Consider the following 20490-nt stretch of genomic DNA (forward strand, 5'->3'; position numbering starts at 1 on the left):
TCGACACGGTCGTGTACCGACGCGTAAATTGGCTTGGTTTGGTTCTATTGGAGAAGCTCGATTGCCCCTTGCAGCCCAATTGGTCCCCAACCCTCCAATGATGAAACTTCCATGAGGGAGGATGATGAGTGAATCGGGAATTGTACATTTCATAAATCTAACAGCCGAAGACCATACTGTAATAGAGGCAATTACCCTGCTCAATAGATGAAAAAAAAACTACCTCCTGCCTCTCAATCCTGGCCCAAATGAACAATGTACAGGCAAATGCAATGAAAGCATGCTGAAATAAGAAAAAATAGCCTTTGACACACGAATGGGATGCAGAGCTCATCGCATGTGTTCCCTAGCCATGTGGCCAGCTGAGGCTGGTTCCCACCCACTGGAGGAATCCATCTCCCCCGCACAGGGTCCTACAGATAAAAGATACATCAACCTCAGTCTCTGCACAAGCACAACACAAAGTCTTCCAATAACAGAGGAAATGACCTTCCGCCACATCTGGACACTGCACAAGCCACCACCTAGCAGCCCCTCATGAACCCCTGCCAGCGCATTCCCAGCTTGCGCCTGTGAATTGATTATTCTTGGCTTGGGACCTCAAGGTTAGGTGAACTTCTCAGGGGGCATCCTTTTTCCTCCTCTGATTTCACGAAGCGGTGACGTTGCAATCAGCAATCAGCAATCAGCAGCACCTCGATAACAACAGCAGCGACCTCCAGCGACCTCAACCCATAACCACCCACTCTGACATTATTCTTTCCTCCCTCACCACCTCAACTCTTCCCCTGCAACCCAGTTGCAACCCAAATCATGTCGCTGCAGGTCCCCTACCGAGGAAAGGCGTCTAGAGAGGCTGCCACCAAGGCCGTTATTCTGGTATGAACACCTTTTCTCTTTCTGCTGTCGCATGCCGCTTCTTGACCGTGCGGCGCATGCATCTCCAAAAACCTCCTGCCCCCGCCCTTGTTCCCCTCCCCTCCCACAGAAAGCGAAGTTGCGCTGCCTTGTCCTCTGCAAACAGCCACAAGCTAACCAAAGCACTTTGGGTAATCTCTAGGTCGGCGGCCCTTCCCGTGGCACTCGATTCCGTCCCCTTTCTCTCGACGTTCCCAAGCCCCTCTTCGAAGTCGCCGGCCACCCCATCATCTGGCACTGCCTGGCCGCTATCGACCGGGTCCCTGGCAAGGAGATCACCGAGGTCCTCATCATCGGCTACTATGACGAGACTGTCTTCCGCGACTTCATCAAGGATGCCGCCAGCGAGTTCCCCGAACTGACCATCAAGTATCTGCGCGAATACGAGGCTCTCGGCACTGCTGGCGGCCTCTACCACTTCCGCGATGCCATCCTCAAGGGCCACCCCGAGCGCCTCTTCGTCCTGAACGCCGACGTCTGCTGTTCCTTCCCCCTCCCCGAGATGCTCCAGCTCTTCCATGACAAGAACGCCGAGGCCGTCATTTTGGGAACTCGCGTCTCCAACGACGCCGCCACCAACTTTGGCTGCATCGTCAGCGACGCCCACACCCGCCGTGTCCTTCACTACGTCGAGAAGCCCGAGTCGCAAATCAGCAACCTCATCAACTGCGGCGTCTACCTCTTCTCTACTGACGCCATCTTCCCCTCCATCAAGACCGCCATCAAGCGCCGTACCGACCGCCCCTCCCGCCTCATGTCCTACCCGAGCTCCGAGAACCTCGAGAGCAGCTTCATCATCACCGACGAAGACGACGAGGAGCGCAAGAACCAGGTCATCCGCCTCGAGCAGGACATCCTCGGTGACTTCGCCGACACGAAGTCCTTCTTCGTCTACGAGACCAAGGACTTCTGGCGCCAGATCAAGACGGCCGGCTCCGCCGTCCCCGCCAACGCCCTCTACCTGCAGAAGGCCTGGCAGACCGGCTCAAAGGAGCTCGCCGAGCCCAGCGCCAACATCATCCCCCCCGTCTTCATTCACCCCACCGCCCATGTCGACCCCACCGCGAAGCTGGGCCCCAACGTCTCCATCGGCCCCCGTGTCCACGTCGGCCCCGGCGCCCGCATCAAGGAGGCCGTCGTCCTCGAGGACTCGGAGATCAAGCACGATTCGTGCGTCCTCTACTCTATCATTGGCTGGGGAAGCCGCGTCGGTGCTTGGGCCCGTGTCGAAGGCACCCCGACCCCCGTCGGCAGTCACACGACGAGCATCATCAAGAACGGCGTCAAGGTCCAGAGCATCACCATTCTCGGCAAGGACTGCGGTGTCGGCGATGAGATCCGCGTGCAGAACTGTGTCTGCCTGCCGTTTAAGGAGTTGAAGAGAGTGGGTTATCTCCTGTTCTCAATTGCGTCGACATCTCTTACTGACTCGCATCTAGGACGTTGCAAACGAAGTCATCATGTAAGCTGGCAGGTTTGGAGTACGTTGGATGTGGTGAGGATAACGAACGACGTAATAAGGAAAGGATTTGCATTGGGGTCAGATAAAGCTCCATCAGTCTTCATAGATGCATGCGTCTTTGGTCACAAAAAGCACAAGTCGAATTCAGCCAAGTTAAGAGCATTTCAAATCGCTTGGTTACTTTCCCGTGAGATGAGGACCTAGTCTAGTGATGATTGTTGAACAGATGTAAGTGATTCTTCTCTATGAAGGACGGCAGGAGGCATTAGCCGAGGAAAAAGTCATGTGACATTGAGGAAAAAACAAAAACGAAAAAACCTCTGACTAGGCAGGAGATCGAACAATGCGAGCCAAGGACGGGCCAGCGAGAATCGAGCCGGCGGGAACGAGAGCTTCAGCACCAATTGACCACCTACCTAGTCTGTTGCAAGACGTGATGAATAGACGACTGACATAGGATACACTCGCGCTGCGTCCCCTTCCGGCAAATGTTGAGCATGCTTATTGAGGCTGAAGCCAACCTGGCGAACTATTTTACCAATTTCGTACAGCCAGCATTTTGAAACATCGCTCCAGAGTAGCTAATCATCAAATCTGAATCTAACGCCACCTCAAAGCTTTGTAACTACTTTAGAAGCACACAAGGCAATGCAATCAGCACCGGTATTTCATATTGACCGAGCCCAGAAACTTTTCGCGTGAGGATATCATAGATACACACTCAATAAGTTCTGCGCCTATTTGGTGGTCTATGGCTAAGAGCACAACTGCTTATGTTCCACAGTCATGTTTCTTGGAGAGGCGCGCTACAGATGTTAAGCTGCGAAGTTGCTGCGCTTCCGCCATATTGACGAACGTTTCTGTTATCTCCATGTCTAATGGACTTGGGCTTGGCATAAGATCGTGCAGACTCTTCTTTACGCGAGTGTCCATGATGAAACCACTCTCGCCAGAACCAATAGGAGTCTGCCCTGCTGTCATTTGGAAGTTCAGTGGCGTGCTGAAGGGGAACAGCTTGCGCTAAGACCGATGTTGAACTGGATAGAAAGGGATGGGTTTGAAAACCTCTGGAATTAAGAAAAAGAAGTTCACCATGCCGCTGTAGGTGGAAGAACAAGTGGTATATTTTTCAGTGTTGCAGAAGTGAAGTCGGAGGGTGGCCTGCCAAGACATCCACACATGGTGGGCCAAGGCCGCCTGAGGAGTTGCCGCAGTGGGGCCATCAAGCCACAAGTCCCGGCATTTCGTCGGGAACTGTTTTGCCGGTGGACAAAGGTCAGGAGCGGATGGGGTACTCCTCCTTCCTTTTAACGAATTGCCGTCCCAAATGGCTCCATCGAACAGAAAGTCCGGTTTTCTCCCAATCCGATGTGCATCAGCTCAGCAAACATCAGACATCCCTAAACCCTCCCTGTTCTCATCCGACGAGAGCAGCAAGGAAGGGAGACAGTCAGGCAATTACCACGCCATGAGTGAATGGCGGCCAGACACGGCTTGCGACGCCTGCTGGGCTCCGTCAACATGCTTAGGCCAGCCGGAAGCCATAAGCCATGCAACAGCACAAAGGCCCTTGTTATTGTCGGCACCGGGAGCCGGCATGGAGCATCGTGGCCAAGCCTGGGCAGCGTGAGGACGATTTTGTCCAGCCCAGCGCGGTTATTCCAGCAGCAAAGAAGCAAGAAGACGCGGGCGTTGCGCGGAGATTTGAGCTATCGACCTCAGTACTTTCGGTGTCAAGTGATGCTGTCATACCCCAAGTACCCACTCTACATGCTGCTTCTGTGATACACAACTCCGTCAGGGAGGGCAAGCCACGATCCGGTGCCATGAGCCACCTGCATTGGGTGCAGGTTGCAGCCTCAACCAATTTGGAAGATTGCTTGACGAAACTGAACGGGGGATGCGGGTGCCAGCATGCTCAGCTGGGCCGGTATCTGATACCGCCTTCGCTAAGAAGATTGGTCTTGATGACCGCAGTTGAGCAGAGAGTGGGATCGATACTGGTAATGGCTGTGTACATCTCATCTCCACCGACTAATATGCTTGCAGGATCATTGCCCAGGCGCTCCTCTCTGTATAAACATTCTCCCCATGTCAATGTTTCCCTCTAAAGCGAGCAAACCGTTCCACGCGATGCACAATTGCACAAAGAGGCCCCCTGTCCCATGCACATGCCCGCCCAAGTCTACTGGACTCGTAGCTCCTCCCGTCCCACGTTGCCACAGTCGAAGGACTCGACAACTCCTACGGTGGCATAAGCTAGACGAGTAGCACGCTGAAGTCTGGCACTCCGGAGGCTGTCTCCAGCTCCAACAAGACTTGGATGACATTATTGGAGGTGGAGGCAGCGAGATAGTCCCGGGCCGAACAAAAGAACCCCCGCCGTCTTCGAGTCCTCTCTATGGTCCACCACCACCAACACTACCGCACCTTCCAGTACGCGTCCGCGTCCGTCGCCCTCTTACCTATTGGGCCTAGAAAGGGCTGCGAGCCAGTCAACAACTCTCAAGGTCTTCGGCGTGGACGGATCGACGCAAGCTCCGACACTGGCGGGCGATGCTAATGCAGGGCGCCTTAGCTTGGCGCTCTTAGCGAGCTGCTTGACGGGTACAGCGCATGCGACAGGCCCCTCTTCCCCTGTACACTAAAGTGGCGCTTGGCTGCGGGTGTCGTGGCCCCCCCTCCCACGCCACAAGGGGCGAAGTTGGGCGCTGGAGAACTTGCCTTCTTCGGCCATCTTTCTCCAATCAGCGGTCATCGAGAAGCCCGGAAGATGGCGCCGGATGCTTGACAGGCGGGCGATAGAGGCAGCCAAAACGTCAAACCCCCTCGAGCCGACATCCAAGCCTCTGATCCACCCCCTCCGACCCGGTGACGAAGAGGTGATAGGACACCTGCAGGTCTTAGCAGATAGTGATATTCGCCGATATTCATACGATGATATCATGACGACTGGGTCGGCTGAAACACATCGACACCACCCCGACCGGAGGACATTGTGACGCGGGATTCCCCAGAGTCGACATCACGATTCCTGTTCCCTGTTCTGGTATTATTCGTCTGGGTGATGCCGCCGAGGAAGAATCTCGGACGACGTCGCACGTCTTCTGAGATGAAGGGTTCTGGATCAACGCCGTACCGCCCGTGGCTGGTATGGACGAGAGACAACATGCGACGGACGTACCATTTCCCGACCTGGTCGCCGGCGACGTAACCTTTTTATCCATCCGAGGTACTAAAGTGAAGTCGCGCAGTCTTTCCCGGGGTGGCAGTACGACACATGTTTGCCCCGACAACGAACATCCTTGGGGGGGGGGGGGGGGGGGTGTTTTCCCTGTTGAGGTTTACGATGTACGTACAGAACCTCCAGTTTTCCCTTCTCTTCCGTCCCGCACCAGACGATCGCAGAAAAGCAATGTCGAAAATCCAGTAGCATATTCTGGGCCCCCTGATTTAGTATAGAAACCAACAACGGCAGAGGCAAGGGTGTCAAGACAGTCTCAGCCTGTTAAGGGCCGTCTTTAACCAATCCGAATCTGAGGAATGCTATCCCCTTTTCCCTCTTCTTGCTCCAGGAACACATATCCTCCTCCGGGCGTTCCAATCGAGCTTAATTCTCCAACTCCAACGGGGGGGAATCGTTGCGTCTCGCGGGCTAACTGGATCATCGATGCCGCACCATTCAACCACGACTTCCGCGGCGGCATCACCTCCACTAGTCCAACCCCTTCTCGGGAATCGATCGGGGCACACCCCGGTTCGACCCCTCTTCCGACGACCCCTCACCGCAGTTCAAGGCCCACATCAAGCACCACAACACAGCAACTCAAGACAGCCAGCCACACGGCCTAAAGGACAGGCCAAGCCCAGGAACCCTCTCCAGTGCCGCCTGGCCGTCGAAATCCCCCGCTTGCCTAGCACTGCTGGAAATCGGTCGATGCCCGTTTTCAGATGCGAGCCCACGCAAAATTGCGGTCTGCTGTGTTCCTCCCAACTTGAGCGCCTCACTAAGTACACGTAAACAAGCCCCGCGGGTGAATTAACATTCCACGCAGTTCGGTCCTCTCAAGCGGCCATTGGTTGTGTCGGCTGTGGTACCTGATCAGCACAGCAGCAGCCACACACCGCATTCAAGACAGAGAAGCCTTCCAGCTTCCTGGACACCTATCTCCCCAGCAGTTGGTTGCGCAAGCCTGCTGTCTCAGCACAAGACAAGCTGGCCGGTGGTCGCATGTAATCAATCTAGGACTCATCCTCGGTTCCTTTCGTTGCGACGTCTTACAGGCCGGGTCCCTCGTCGTCGTCGTCGTCGTCGTCGTCGTCGTCGTCGTCTCGCAGACTCATACATTTGGCTGCTCCGAGTACAGAATAGAGTAATTGCAAAAATAGCAGAGGCACGCAACCCCCTTCGTCACGAGTCTCCGGTTCGTCCGAATCGCCCGGGGTATGCAAGTAGACACTCCCTCATGACTCGACGGGGGGGAACCTATGTTCTATCTCTGACATCACAAAGCCCGGAAGAAGCGTCTACGGAATCTGCGTCTAGACTCTGCACTGGATGCACAGCTGGCTGGTCCTGTGGCACCGAACCCCGGTCCTGGTTGAGGTGTGTCTCCAGCCCAGCCCTGCTGCTGAAAGAGACCTCCCCAACCACCCCCCTAGGTTGGCAAAATGCCCACATCAACAACCATCAGTCATCCACCCATCCATCCACTCACCACCCACACTCGCCCGTTCATTGAGGAATCGGCTGAAGTTGTGGATGGATGAAAGTGTAGACTGACTGTGGCTACTGCTTCTGTCATGATGTAACCAAGCGGGAAAATACATGCAGAATTGCTTTGTCCAAGGTGGTGTTTGCAAGTAGCCTGCATGCCCCTGGCATATGAGTGACAACGAGCAGCTAGCTCCCTTCCAACAGCATCCTTTGCAAACAGACACGACTGTCCTCACCACATGGACACTACTGCAAGTTCCTTAGCTTATTTGACCCATCGAATCCACATGCTGGACGTCAAAGACGCGCAATACCCACGCCTGAAGCTTATCCTCTACCCTGCCCGCCGACCTTGCCCACAACACTAGCCTCCTTTTCTGTATATGAACCGCCAGACCCCAAACCCTCCATCCATTTTCTGGCTCTCTCTCTCACTTTAGCTTTCAGAAATTCAACTCTTCTATCATTGCCCATTCTCTCGTTCGGAGCAGGAGGTGTCATACATCAACAGGCCTGCCAAGCCTCCTTCATTGAAACCCACTTTCTCCCATTCGTTTTGCTTCGTTTTGCCTGTCCCCAGCATCTCGACACTCATCCACCCTCCGTGTGGCAACAGTTTGAAAGGGCCAAGAGTCGACAGCCGCCGCACAACTCACACGCCTCAGCCGAGAACTACCAGCAAAGGGGGAACAAAGCCTTCTTCCGCCTTTCGGTGTTCCCACCATCACAGCTCCCGTGATCCCACGAGGCAGCGGCACAAGAGGAAACCCCACGTCAACTTGCACCCGCCTCTCTTGTGTGATTCCTGAACGAGGTCATAGTTTGACAAAGCGGGTCAGGAGTCTCTCTCTTGAGGGTACAAGTCTTGCCGCCCTGGGCTAAAAACAAAAACAAATCTGGGTTGTGGGCGAAAAAAGAAAATAAGAAGTTTTCTCTCTTCTCACCACATCACCACCTCTCTTCTTGGCACTTTGGGCTACCACCACCACCTTGAACGACCGCCAGATCATCATCAAACCTCTCACAAACAGGCTCACCGCCACTCTCCAGATCACCAAACAAGACTTCAGGTACGTTTAGAAATCTTCAGGCTCGTCTCCGTTGCGAGCGGGTTGGGCAGCAACCGTTTCCCTCGTCCGTCTGTCCGTCCGCAACGCGTCACGCCTTGTCGTCAACCTCCATCCCCCCTCCCAGCCCTTCGAATCCCGCTCTTTTCACGTCGATCATCATCGGATCTCGGCATCGGATAGTTCACGAATCGTTTCTTAGCGAGACGGAAGCTTTTATTTTCCAGGTGGCCACGTTGGGACGATGGTGTAATTCCCTGCCCTCCGTGAGATGGATGGCCGGTGACCTGTGGAGGGGTTTGTCCCCCGCGATCTCGCTGGCCCCTCGCGATCTCATTGGGAGTCCCGTCAGCGACAAGATTTACAATTCATATATGAGAATCCGTCATTCTTAACGAGCATTTGCTAATATTCATTCACCCGGCAGACAAGCAACATGCGTTTCTCTGCGCTCATCACCTTCGCCCTGGGTGGCATGGCCGTCGCCATGCCCCAGGCCTCCGTCTCCGTCGGTGGCGCCTTGGCTCCCAAGGACGGCCCTCCTTCCGGCTGCGAGACCAACTTTGATGGAAACTTCGGTCTCACCGTCGTCGAGCTCGGCAAGCGAAGCCTTGACGTAGGTTTACCACGACCCGACATGGAAGTGGCTCTGCTAACAAGCTCAACAGAAGCGAGGCGCTTGCACTGGCGCGGGCTCCCTTGACCTCACTCTCAAGGACAGCGTCTTGACCGACTCTCAGAACCGTACGGGTTCCATCGTCGCGAACTTCCAGTTCCAGTTCGACGGTCCTCCCCAGGCCGGTGTCATCTACACCTCGGGCTTCTCTGTCTGTTCCAATGGCTCTCTCGCTCTCGGTGGATCTACCACCTTCTACCGCTGCCTCTCTGGTAACTTCTACAACCTGTACGACCGTCACTGGGCCGAGCAGTGCTCCCCCATCCACCTCTCTGTCCTGCCCTGCGGTGAGAACGCCCCTGTCCCCTCGGGTGGCCAGATCGTCGGAACCACCATGGTCGCCACTACTCTCGTGACCGTCATCGAGGATGGCCAGCCGCAGGTGGTCCCCACCACCATTCCGGTTCCCATCTGCCAGATCGACGATGGCCAGATCCAGGGTCATACCACTCCGTGCGGCGAGCTCCCGCCCATCACCCGCACCGCTTCTCAGCCCGATGCCAGCCAGCCGCCCTACACTCCTCCTGGAACTCCCGTCGCGCCGCCTACTACCGCTACCGCTACCACTGCGCCCACTGTTCCGCCTGTCCAGTCGACCCCTCAGGTCTCGACCGTTCCGTCCAACACCACGGCGCCCGTCAACCCGCCCGGCGCGACCTCGACTTCCCCCGCGGGCACGACCACTCCGGTGGCTCCCCCCGTCGCTGCGGGCCAGAGCCTCGCTCCGGCCTCGCTCCTCGCTCTCGTCGCCACGCTCTTCGCGGCTCTGTACATTGTCTAGAGAGGCTGCCCTCAGCACTGGAAAGTACTTAATTGGTCTAGGCGAAGGGGTTCAGTGCACACATTTCGCGACTTCTCACAGTCTTGCCTTGCATTCGGCAGCTTTTTAATGGATGATGACGAGATACGGACTTCTCTTTTTTTACTTTCTGGGCGTGGGGACTGGAAAGGAAGGGTTTGCACGCTTTTGCAGACCGGAGTAGGGGCCTTGGCATAGCATGGCATAGCATGGCATGGCAAATAGATCCCCAGATCGGTAATTAGTACCAATACAACGATAACAGCAGACTGTTTGTACAAGGATCCAAATGTGACATTAACGTGAGACTCAATGGTGAGTCAGTCGCCTGTAGATGGTGGTGGACATATCCATTCTGATGAGACGGCGTATGTCCGAAGTTGATGGGAATGCCAGAATCGGAATCGCATGGCGGCCACAGCGTCCGACTACAGGGACTCCAACATGCGATAGTGGGTGTGAGAATGGGAGTGAGAAGTGGGAGTGGGAGCTTAGCCGAATTATCACCGCGCACGGACTACATAAGCTTTCGCGCCGAACCTCGAAATTCCAGCACGCGAGAAGAAGCCTGCAAGTGACGTCGTTCACCGCCAAAGAAAACCACCCCTTCCGACCAACTCGCGAGAAATAACGTCGAACCAACCGTACCCGACCCCATCGTTACCCGCCCCCAACCTCTTCACGGCGGATCACAAAAATGTCCGAATACTGGAAGTCGACGCCAAAGTACTGGTGCAAGCACTGCAGCATCTTCGTGCGCGACACGAAGCTCGAGCGGCAGAACCACGAGGCGACGGGCAAGCACCAGGGCGCGCTCAAGCGGTTCCTGCGCGACCTTCACCGCGGCCATGAGCAGGAGGAGCGCGAGAAGGAGCGCGCGAAGCGCGAGGTCGAGAGGCTGAAGGGCATCGCGCCCGGGTCGTCGGCGTCGGCGTTCTCGGCGCCCTCGTTTCCCAGGCCCGGCGGGTCGTCGGGCGCGCCGGCGCCGTCTTCGGCCGAGGCGCAGCGGAAACAGCAGATGGAGCAGCTCGCGGGGCTGGGCGTGTCGATACCGACGGCGTTCCGGGGCGACATGGCGATGGCGGGCGAGTGGACCGTCACGGCGACCAAGGTCGTCGACCCGGACGCGCCGCGAGAGAAGCCCGTCGTGGCCAAGGCGGTCGGGGTCAGGAAGCGCGAGCGGACGGATGAGGAGAAGGAGGAGGAGGAGGCGGTGCGCGGGCTGTTCAAGAAGCGGAAAGGATGGGGCAGCACGAGGAGGATGCCCGAGGACGACGGGGATCTCGACGCGCTGCTCAGCAGCAACACGCTTCTGCGGGCTGTCAAGAAGGAGGAAGACGCGGAAGAGCCTGCTGAGGCGGACGCCAAGGGGGATGTCAAGTTGGAAGAGAGCCCCGCGGAGGAGGAGGTCAAGAAGGAGGACGGCGTGGAGGACGTAGCGCTGGCGGATGTGAAGCCAGATGCGCCATCTGTCAAGAGGGAGCCTGAAGACGACGACGACGATGCTGGCAAAGGCCTGGACGTGCCGGCTTTGGGCGATGCAGCCGTGAAGAAGGAGGATGAGGCGACTGCAGAATCCGCGGAGGCCGCAGCGCCGGCCGTGGTGTTCAAGAAGCGCAAGCCCAAGAACATTCGTCAAAAGTGACTTTTTTGAGGGGGGGAAGGGAACCGGATCTGTGCATAGCGACGGCGTTAGGTGGGAGGGAGGACTCGGTCACCCTCTGCACACAAGAGGGGCAACACTTCGGCAGTCCAGCCATTTGTTTGTGTTTTGAAATGATACCATGCGGACTTTTTGTTAGTCTCTTTCTTTCTCTCATTCTCTCTCATGTTCTCTCTGTTTGTCTCTTCCAAAAGGGTGCTTGTTTCCTGTTTACTCTGTAGGTGGCAGGCATATCACGATACGCCCCCAACGACAACCCTCCCCGACTTCCGCCCTCCCCCCCTCCCCCGATGGGGATTAGCGGGGTAGCACGTGATTTCGCTGCTGGAGAATTGCTTAATTCTATTTCCTCCTCCTCCACCTATCCGCAGCGACCGATGTCTCTCCGTCGCCTCCGTCGTCTCCTCGTGGGGTCGCGTTTATGAGCTGGGGTTCTTCACTCCATTTTTATCTCATCCAACGACCCAAATCTCACCATCTCTCTCCCTCTCTTTCATTTTCTTTCCCTCTCTCTTTCTCTTTCTGTCACACACACAAAAGTCGGACCACTCGTGCCTCATCTCGAACATCTCCGCGCAACCCACGACTGGAACCATGAGGCTTCGAAATGCAAAAGATGATGGTGTCTCCCCCAGCAGCTAGTCCCTCTTCAATATCCCCGGCCAGCAGCACCCACCTCGGCAAGCGCCACGAACCCAGCGAGGACGCGCACGACTCCGGCAGCGGCAGCCATGGCTACGGCCACAATGGCAACCCGTCCTCCGCCTCGTCCGGCTCGCGCCCCAAGAGGGCCCAGGTCTCGCGCGCCTGCGCCCGCTGCAAAAGCCTCCGCCGCGCGTGCAACGAGTACCGCCCTTGCAAGCGCTGCGTCGACGCCGGTCTCGGCGACCAGTGTCTCGGCCTGCCCGGCCCCGTTTCTCTCGCCTGGGTGTCGGACGGCTCCCAGGCTTTCGGCCACGTGCCCCACGAGGCCGTCCAGCGCATGGCCGATCTGCTCCCCGCCCGCGTCATGGACTACTGCGTCGACCGCTTCTTCGCCCGCCTGAACCCCACCATCCCCATCCTGACCCCGGAGTACGTCGCCCACCTCAAGGTCGTCGCGGGGCCCTCCGAGCCCGGCATGGAGGCCCACTGCCTCCTGACCGCCGTCTGTGCCCTGGTCCTGCTCCAGGTCGAGGAGCCCGAGAGCCTGTGGCTGCAGGGCCTGATCCCGGAGAAGAACGCCCTGCACGGCCGCATGCTGTTCGAGGAGGCCCTCGCCGCCCATCGCAACTTTGCCCGCCGCTCGAACCCGAGCTTCGAGCAGTGCCTCTTGACCTTCTTCCTTTACGCCTGCCACTCGGCCCTGTTCCACCACAGCCAGGCCTTCCTGTTCCTGCGGGAGGCCACTACCCTATTCCTGCTGTTGCGCCTCAACACCGAGGCCTCCCCGAGGGGGCTGGCCGACCGCCTGTTCTGGGTGCTGCTCGTGTCAGAGCGCTCCCACGGCATCCGCTACCGCCGGCCCGTGACGCTGCAGATCACCGCCGAGTCGCCCGCCATGGACAATGACCCGACCTTGTCCGGCTTCTGGAGTCTGGCAGCGCTGTTCAGTCCGCTCGACACGTCCTTCATCGCGCTGCTGAACCAGGAAAAGGTCGCTACTCCGCCCTCCAACGCCGCGCTGACGTACATCGAGACGGCCGTCAACTCGGCGCTGCGCTCGACCTCGGACCTCAAGGACACGCAGAAGGCGAACCTGCGCGTGACCCAGCTGTGGCTGCGCGTCATCCTGTGGCAGCTGCGCCTGCGCTTCGGCTACCTCGCCGAGGAGTCGGTCCATCTGAGCATGACGTACCACTACCCGCTCGAGGTCGCCAAGGACCTCGTGCTTTCGACGCGGGACCTGCCCGTCGACAGCATCAAGGTCCACGGCGTCGGCCTGACGGAGAAGCTCTTCGACATCGCCTCGGCCGCCGTCGACGTCCTCGCGCGCGTGCCCATCACGCCTTCGAGCCCGCACCGCACTGCCGGCTCCGGCGGGCCCGAGGAGGACCTGAACTACATGCGCCGCCTCATCACGCGGCTGCCCGGCGGCATCTCCATTTACGACGACCTCTTGGGGAAGCACATACAGCAGGCAGTCCCGAGCATGGCCATCGGCCAGGCAACACTGAGTCATCATCCGACCTGAAGATACCCATAAAATTAAAAAATTAAAAATCCTCACATCACAAGTACACTCAGCATATGAGACACGAGACACAAGAAAGGGAGGGAACAGAACAACTCCCCTTTCCAGCAAATCAAAACCTTGCAGACTTGAGGTGACGAGGTCTTGTTCATTATGCATAAGATTACGCTAGTAACTATGATCTAGTGGTACAACAACTCCAACCCGTTCGTGCCCGCTGCGGGTGGCGCATCTTCTTTGTTTTCAGTGCTCCTCGGTCAACTTCTTCTCGCCGCTGAGCCCCTGCGAGTATGGGTCGATCTTGGTGCCGGCGAACTTCCTGGCCGAGACCTTATGCTCGAAGAGCAGGTCCAGCTCGGCGTAGGTGCGGCCCTTGGGCTCGGGCACGCGGAAGTAGACCCAGACGGACGACAGCAGGCAGGTGCCGGCCCAGAACAGCGCCGTGCGGGCGCCCCAGTTCCAGGCGGTGGAGGAGAGCTGGTAGTTGGTCATGACGTTGACAAAGATGTTGCTGGCGTTGTAGCCGGCGCGGGCCATGACGATGGTCTTGTTCTTGAGGCGAGTCGACGACAGCTCCGAGACGAGGGAGTATGTGACGGGCCCGACGGTGAAGTCGTAGACAAAGGTGAAGAGGATGAGCATGGCGCCGATGGCCCAGACGGCGGCGTTGGAGCCCGAGAAGGAGAGGAAGCCGACGACGAGGAGGAGGACGAATTGGGTGCACAGGCCCGAGAAGTGGATGGTGCGGCGGCCGATGCGGTGCATGAGGAACCACGAGCCGGCGGTGCCGACCATACCGAGGGCGTACTGGCCCATGGAGAGGCTGAAGGAGTTGCCCGGGTCCATGCCGGCCTGGGTGAGGAAGTAGGAGAAGTAGCCCATGAGGTTCTGGCCGCCGAGCGTCTGGACGAGCCAGATGCCGACGACGATCTCGGTGCGCCGCAGGTCGACGCCGCGGAAGCAGTCGCGGTAGGTGACGCCCTCCTTGACGCGCCGCTCCATCTCGTTGGTGTGCTCGATCATGGCGATGGTCTCGTCCGGGTTGAAGTTGGGCTGGTTGCGCGACGTGAGCCGCAGGAGGGCGCGCTTGGCGGCCGCCTTGTCGTTATGTCGGACGTACCACCATGGGGATCTGTTATATAAGTTAGTCACTCGATACAATACCCAGGGCCCGAGGGAGAGGGCGAGTCTGGAGGATAAGTCTTACTCGGGGGCGAAAAAGAGGCCGATGAGGATGGGGACGGGCCAGACCCATTGCACTCCAAAGGGGATCCTGTAAGCCCACTCATCCTGGTGGTGGAACGAGCCCTTGTTGACGGCGGCCGAGAAGAATTGACCAATGACCTACGCGTTGCTCTCTGTCAGAATATGGGTGTCCTTTCATGAAAAATGCCCCCCCCCCCTTCGTCTTCTCCGAGGGGCGTGTGTGTGTGTGTGTGGTGACGACGGAGCTTACCCAGCACATGTTGATGAAGGTGGTGAGATACGGTCTGAGGACGACGGGGGCGACCTCGGAGGCGTAGGCCGGCGTGACGCTCTGAAACGCACCCCAGGGGATTCCTATAACAGTTTTGCACATAAGAACACGACTATCTTCACGGCTTTTGGGATGAGCGCGGCCCGTAGGGCGGGGCGGCCCTTTTCCCCCCAAAGAACTCACCGCAGAGGACCTCCCCGAGCACGAGGATTTGCACGTTGGGCGCGAAGAACAGCACAAAGATGAAGGCGATCATCAGGACCAGGAACCCCATGGTGGTGACGCGGTAGCCGTACCGGTCCGCCGTCCAGCCGGCGATGACGAGCCCGAACACCTCGCCGGCGCGCGCGCCGTTGGACAGGCCCGACTGCCAGGCGGCCGAGACGACGTAGCGGCCCTGGGCTTCGCTCCAGGCGCCGTACTTGCGGTTGAAGACGGGCGACGAGTACAGGTTGCCCAGCAGGGCGAGGTCGTACCCCTCCATGATGAGCGTGGAGGAGAGCAGGACGGACCAGCCGATGGCCTTCGGGTACGTCCGGATGGCCTCGAGGAGCGTCATCTGGTGCTCGGCCTCGGCGGCGTTGGCGGCCTCGGCCGCGAGGTCTTCCGGGTGTTGGGAGTTTGTGTGTTGGTTGGGGGCGGCGGCGGCGGCGGCGGCGACGTCGTCTGCATGTTGGTGGATGGCCGTCTCCTTGTCCTCGCGGACGGAGGCGGGGTGCTTCGGGTCGGACATCTTTGGTGTTTGGCGTTGGAAGATGACCCTATTCTGGGTTGACGAGTTGTCGATGACCCGAGACTACGGTGATATATATCCCCGTGTGACAGCGTGCAAAAGAGACAGAGGATGAGCTGGCCCGGGGATGCACGGAGAGAAAGAGAAAGAGAAAGAGAAAGAGAGAATCGGTCGCCTGAAGACACTATGAAACTGATCGGATGAGGAGGGCATTCGCGTCGTTATATACCCTACTCGACGGTTGGTTGCCCCCTTCCGGGATGGGGAGTGAGGTTTGAACAGTCTTGAAGGGGGAAAAGGGTCGTAGTCAAAGTAGCATTGCGTTGAAAAGGTGAGAGAAAAACTAGTGCTGTGTGTAGCAACAGAAAAGGCACCGCCCAGCCTTGAACCGTGCGTGCTTTCCCCAAGTTCCCCGATGGGGACAACACGGGGGACCTGAGAGGGGAGGGGAGGGAAGAAATTGGTGTAGGACGATGGGTGTGAGTGAGATGTAGCGTGTAAGGTGATTTTCGGCACGTACAAAGTATGGTAAGGCCTAAGAGTGAGAAGCATGGGTGTGTGCGTGTCCTCCTCTCCCATCCTTTGATCGCTTGACGAAGTCAAAAGCCGAAGGTGGTCCCCTCAGAACGACCAGGGAGGGAGGGGGGTGGGAGGATAGTTCAAAGTTCTGTGGAGAAGCAGAGTGGGTCCAGTTTCCTCGAATGCCTACCGTTCAGTGTACGGATATCGCTGGAGGTTTTGGCTGGCTTCTCAACGGCGTGTCGTAGAGGTAGGTGAGTGTCTCGATCGGGTGAGAAGCAGCTTCGGCTAGTTTGTACCGACCCGGTGATCATGTCTACGATTCGTGCCAATGGGGGGGCGCTGGGCAGCTGGAGTCCAATCTGGAGAAGCCTCACGAGGTGCCAACAGGAGACTCCGCCGGATGGCAGGCTTCTAGGGGTGGTTCGGTCGACGGTGGCATGATGCTATTCGCATCTTACGACCCCTAGCTTTGACTTGCCAAGCCGAGATCCTTGCCGGGGTGCGGCGGCGCTGGGTGTTTGTTCAGCTTTCCCCAGATTCGGGCCTCCCACACCACCAGGCTTTGTTTCCCTACCGGTTTCTCCAGATTGCGCCGTCGGTTCCCCGAACCCATCACCACTCTTTTTTCTTGTCTTTGCTCGGCGCCCGTCGGGCCTTATTGGTCGGCATGTCAGGCGATTGTGGATCCCCGGGAGACAGGGGGGTCGGAGGGAAGTGCGGAGTCTAGCGGAGAATCTCCGGGTTCCGAGTGGGTCTGATCTTTTCCTTTCCGTACAGACAGGGTAAGCGGAGTCTCCGCTCTCCAAATTGAATTCCTTTTTTTTCTTTTTCTTCCTTCTTCGTTCCCATTTTGAGGTACGAATATCTGTACTCGAACACGCTCCTTCTTCGACACGACTCTTCATGCAGCAAGGGCTACATACCATCTGTCACGGGCGCCGCTTGCGGAGTCTCTCACGCGTCCAATCTCCAGGCCGTCGGTGCTGCATTACCTCACAGAGCCGAAGAGGGGGAGAACGTCAAAAAGAGAAGTACACTCCGCTTCTTCCACCGCAAAACCTACCACCTCTTCCGCACGAGGGGGCAGACGGCGTGGAGAGTCCGAGGGGGGGTGAGTGAGGGGAAAACCAACCAACCTCCAAACTACCTAGCAATTAAGACAAGCAAAAGGCGGGGGTTTTCCCTATAGCCTATGCGTGTAAGGAGGTATCCCATTGGAATCTCCACCGACCCTCTTCCCCCCCGACATCAGGACGTGACGGGACGAAGCAATTCATTCCATCTCCCTCTCTCACGGCCCTTTTGCGGAGTGATTCTTCGGGGAAGTCCCAATCCCGCCCGCCCTGGGCAGCAACATCATCAATGCTCGCCCAAAATGTTTCCTCCACCACCCACACCCACCCATCCTCTCCCACCTGCCCGTACGGCCTTCCCTCCGCCTGCAGCATGTCATGTTGCCACGCCACTTTTCCCAAGCCGCTGATCGCGGTCGCTTCCAGCTTCCGCCGCTGCCCGTCCTGCGCGTGGTCAAAATGCCAATCTTTCCCGGCGCGTCTGCCCTCTGCCCTTTGACCTCGGATCTCTCCCACACCCGACTTTGTCTCTCTCACTCTTTCCCCTCTCCCCTCTTCCTCTCCATCTCCTTCGTCTGCCCCCGCGGTGCCTCTCTCTTTCCACTCTATTGACCGACTCGCCACCACCGCCTGCCTGGCTCGACCTACCCGGACAACACACCCTACGGCACACCATGGGATCCCTCGTCTGGGACGACGAGAACCGCTGGGTGGGCAAGCAGCCCTGGTGGAAGGACGCCACCTTCTACCAAGTCTACCCGGCCAGCTTCAAGGACTCGGACGGCGACGGCTGGGGCGATCTGCCCGGCCTCATATCCGAGGTCGACTACCTCCACGAGCTCGGCGTCGACGTCGTCTGGGTCTCCCCCATCTTCGAGAGCCCCCAGGCCGACATGGGCTACGACGTCTCCGACTACCAAAAGATCTACGCCCCCTACGGCACCGTCGAGGACGTCGATACCTTGCTCGACGAGTGCCACCGCCGCGGCATGAAGGTCATCCTCGACCTCGTTGTCAACCACACCTCCGTCGAGCACCACTGGTTCAAAGAGTCCCGCTCGTCCAGGGACAACCCCAAGCGCGACTGGTACATCTGGAAGCCCGCGCGCTATGACGAGAACGGCGTGCGCCACCCGCCGACGAACTGGCGCGGATACTTTGCCGGCCCGACGTGGACCTGGGACGAGCACTCGCAAGAATATTATCTGCACCTGTACGCGCCCGACCAGCCCGACTTGAACTGGGAGAACGACGCCTGTCGCGAGGCGATTTATGAGGACACGATGCGCTTCTGGCTGGAGCGCGGCGTCGACGGGTTCCGCATCGACACGGTCAACAAGTACTCCAAGCGGACCGACTACGTCGACGCGCCCATCACCGACCCGACGTCGCCGCACCAGCCGGCGCCCGAGATGTGGTGCAACGGCCCGCGCATCCACGAGTTCATCCGCGAGATGAACCGCAAGGCCCTGGCCCCTTACAGCGCTGTCTCCGTCGGCGAGCTGTCCCTGACGCCGCACCCGTCGCAGGTGATCCCCTACGTCTCGGCCGCCGCCAAGGAGCTGGACATGGTGTTCGAGTTCTCCGTCATCCGCCTCGGCAACGGCAACGGCTTTGGCGCCAAGTACATCTACCAGCCCTTCCCGCTGTCGACCCTCAAGAGGTACACCGAGACGTGGCAGTCCTTCATCGAGGGCACCGACGCCTGGGCCACGGCCTTTTGCGAGAACCACGACAACGGCCGCGCCGTGTCGCGCTTCGGCGACGACTCAACGCCCGACCTGTGGCGCGCCTCGGCCAAGACCATCGCGCTGTGGCAGGCCACCATGTCCGGCACGCTCTTCCTGTACCAGGGCCAGGAGATCGGCATGACCAACATGCCCGCCGCCTGGGGCATCGAGGAGTACAAGGACATCGAGAGCGGCAACTTCTATGCCGAGGCCCTTGAGTCCGGCGACCGCGAGCGCATCGACAAGACGATGCACGGCCTGCGCATCCTGGCGAGGGACCACTCGCGGATCCCGTTCCAATGGGACGACGGCCCCAACGCGGGCTTCACGACGGCCGGCGCGAGGCCGTGGATGCGCGTGCACGACGACTACAGGAGCATCAACGCCGCCCAGCAGCGCGGCGACCCGGACTCGATCCTGGCCTTCTACAAGACGGCGCTGGCGCTTAGGAAGCGGTACCGCGACCTCTTCGTCCATGGCTCGCACCGGCTGATCGACCCGGACAATGAGCGGACGTGGACCATCCTCAAGGAGAGCCCGGCGCCGGTGAGCGAGAAGCCGGCGGCGGCGGCGGCGGTCCGGAGGAGGGCGCTTGTCGTGATGAATTTCTCCAAGAGCGAGGAGGCCGCGGGTGACGTGCCGGCGCTACTCGGCTGCGACGCGGGCGACGTGAGGTTGTTGGTGGGCACGAGGGAGGGCGGGGAGCTGGTCAAGGGGGTGGCTCCCGTGCTGAGAGGGTGGGAGGCGAGGGTGTATACAAACTTTGAGATCTAGAAGCGATACCCTGGGTTGCCTTGTAGTAGAGAGGGTTGGTCGGGTGAAGAGCACACACTGAGCTCCCGAACTTATCAGCCCTTTGTAGGCACGTTTTTTTATGAAGGGGGTTAAAGGCTGGAATCGTTTTGAAGCGATTCAAAGTTAGCAGCATGGGGGGGGGTTCAAACCTGATTTCATGTCAGTTTCGTATGTAGACAGATGCCCATGAGAATGTGGACCAAGGATACACGGAGGGCAAGGGAGAACGCACGCACGCACGCGAGACTGCGGACTGCGGCAGAGGTATTCCTATGTACTCGAAGGGACGATGGTTCGCTCTTTGAGAAATATCAACTTCTTCTACAACTACGTCTTCAGACTTTCGGCTATCATTGCCCGGGTAAGTTTAGGGTTGGCGCCTGTCAGAAATTCTTGTGGGAGGGGGAATGTGTGTTCTAGACGCCGCGTCCTAGCCGTGTGTCCGCAAGGCCGAGGCATGCGCGTTTGTGTGGCCGTTTACCTCGCAACCCCCCAATGCCGTGATGGGGAACGAACAATCCAATCGTTCGAGTGTCAGCTAGGCTCCATCTCACTAGCGGCCGGGCCTGTCCAGCTCCTTGGAACCATTCTCATCAACTAGCGAATGGCTTGACAACATTATGGTGGTCTGTCGGTCGGGGTGTGGTTCATCTCACCTCACTACGCCAAGCCCCCGCCCCCCCGC

The 20490-nt window shown here is 58.4% G+C and overlaps 6 protein-coding genes across 6 annotated transcripts; 5 read left to right on the forward strand and 1 right to left on the reverse strand.

Moving 5' to 3' along the window:
* The first annotated feature begins 598 nt into the window (after window positions 1-598).
* On the forward strand, window positions 599-2537 carry CDEST_13183 (Putative nucleotidyl transferase domain, trimeric LpxA-like superfamily, hexapeptide transferase). Its single transcript, XM_062929339.1, has 3 exons — window positions 599-879; window positions 1061-2302; window positions 2358-2537. Exons 1-3 carry the CDS (start codon window positions 814-816, stop codon window positions 2382-2384), a joined length of 1335 nt encoding a protein of 444 aa, XP_062785390.1. The 5' UTR covers window positions 599-813; the 3' UTR covers window positions 2385-2537.
* A 4977-nt stretch (window positions 2538-7514) lies between these two features.
* On the forward strand, window positions 7515-9918 carry CDEST_13184 (uncharacterized protein). Its single transcript, XM_062929340.1, has 3 exons — window positions 7515-8167; window positions 8592-8780; window positions 8833-9918. The coding sequence occupies exons 2-3, from the start codon at window positions 8601-8603 to the stop codon at window positions 9619-9621; spliced, it is 969 nt and encodes a 322-aa protein (XP_062785391.1). The 5' UTR covers window positions 7515-8167; window positions 8592-8600; the 3' UTR covers window positions 9622-9918.
* A 300-nt stretch (window positions 9919-10218) lies between these two features.
* CDEST_13185 (Putative WW domain-binding protein) lies at window positions 10219-11594 on the forward strand. Its single transcript, XM_062929341.1, has one exon. The coding sequence runs from the start codon at window positions 10337-10339 to the stop codon at window positions 11282-11284; it is 948 nt and encodes a 315-aa protein (XP_062785392.1). The 5' UTR covers window positions 10219-10336; the 3' UTR covers window positions 11285-11594.
* Window positions 11595-11597: 3 nt separating this feature from the next.
* Window positions 11598-13486, forward strand: CDEST_13186 (Putative zn(2)Cys(6) fungal-type DNA-binding domain-containing protein). The gene has a single exon (XM_062929342.1). The coding sequence runs from the start codon at window positions 11910-11912 to the stop codon at window positions 13473-13475; it is 1566 nt and encodes a 521-aa protein (XP_062785393.1). The 5' UTR covers window positions 11598-11909; the 3' UTR covers window positions 13476-13486.
* Window position 13487: 1 nt separating this feature from the next.
* On the reverse strand, window positions 13488-16887 carry CDEST_13187 (Putative major facilitator, sugar transporter, major facilitator superfamily). The gene is made up of 4 exons (XM_062929343.1): window positions 15136-16887; window positions 14932-15035; window positions 14683-14819; window positions 13488-14607 (listed from the first exon to the last, which is right to left on the reverse strand). Exons 1-4 carry the CDS (start codon window positions 15683-15685, stop codon window positions 13719-13721), a joined length of 1680 nt encoding a protein of 559 aa, XP_062785394.1. The 5' UTR covers window positions 15686-16887; the 3' UTR covers window positions 13488-13718.
* A 175-nt stretch (window positions 16888-17062) lies between these two features.
* On the forward strand, window positions 17063-20163 carry CDEST_13188 (Putative glycosyl hydrolase, family 13, catalytic domain, glycoside hydrolase superfamily). Its single transcript, XM_062929344.1, has one exon. It carries the CDS (start codon window positions 17955-17957, stop codon window positions 19782-19784), a length of 1830 nt encoding a protein of 609 aa, XP_062785395.1. The 5' UTR covers window positions 17063-17954; the 3' UTR covers window positions 19785-20163.
* The last annotated feature ends 327 nt before the right edge of the window (window positions 20164-20490 follow it).

The sequence above is a fragment of the Colletotrichum destructivum genome, chromosome 9, assembly GCF_034447905.1.
Source record: "Colletotrichum destructivum chromosome 9, complete sequence".
Classification (NCBI taxonomy): domain Eukaryota; kingdom Fungi; phylum Ascomycota; class Sordariomycetes; order Glomerellales; family Glomerellaceae; genus Colletotrichum; species Colletotrichum destructivum.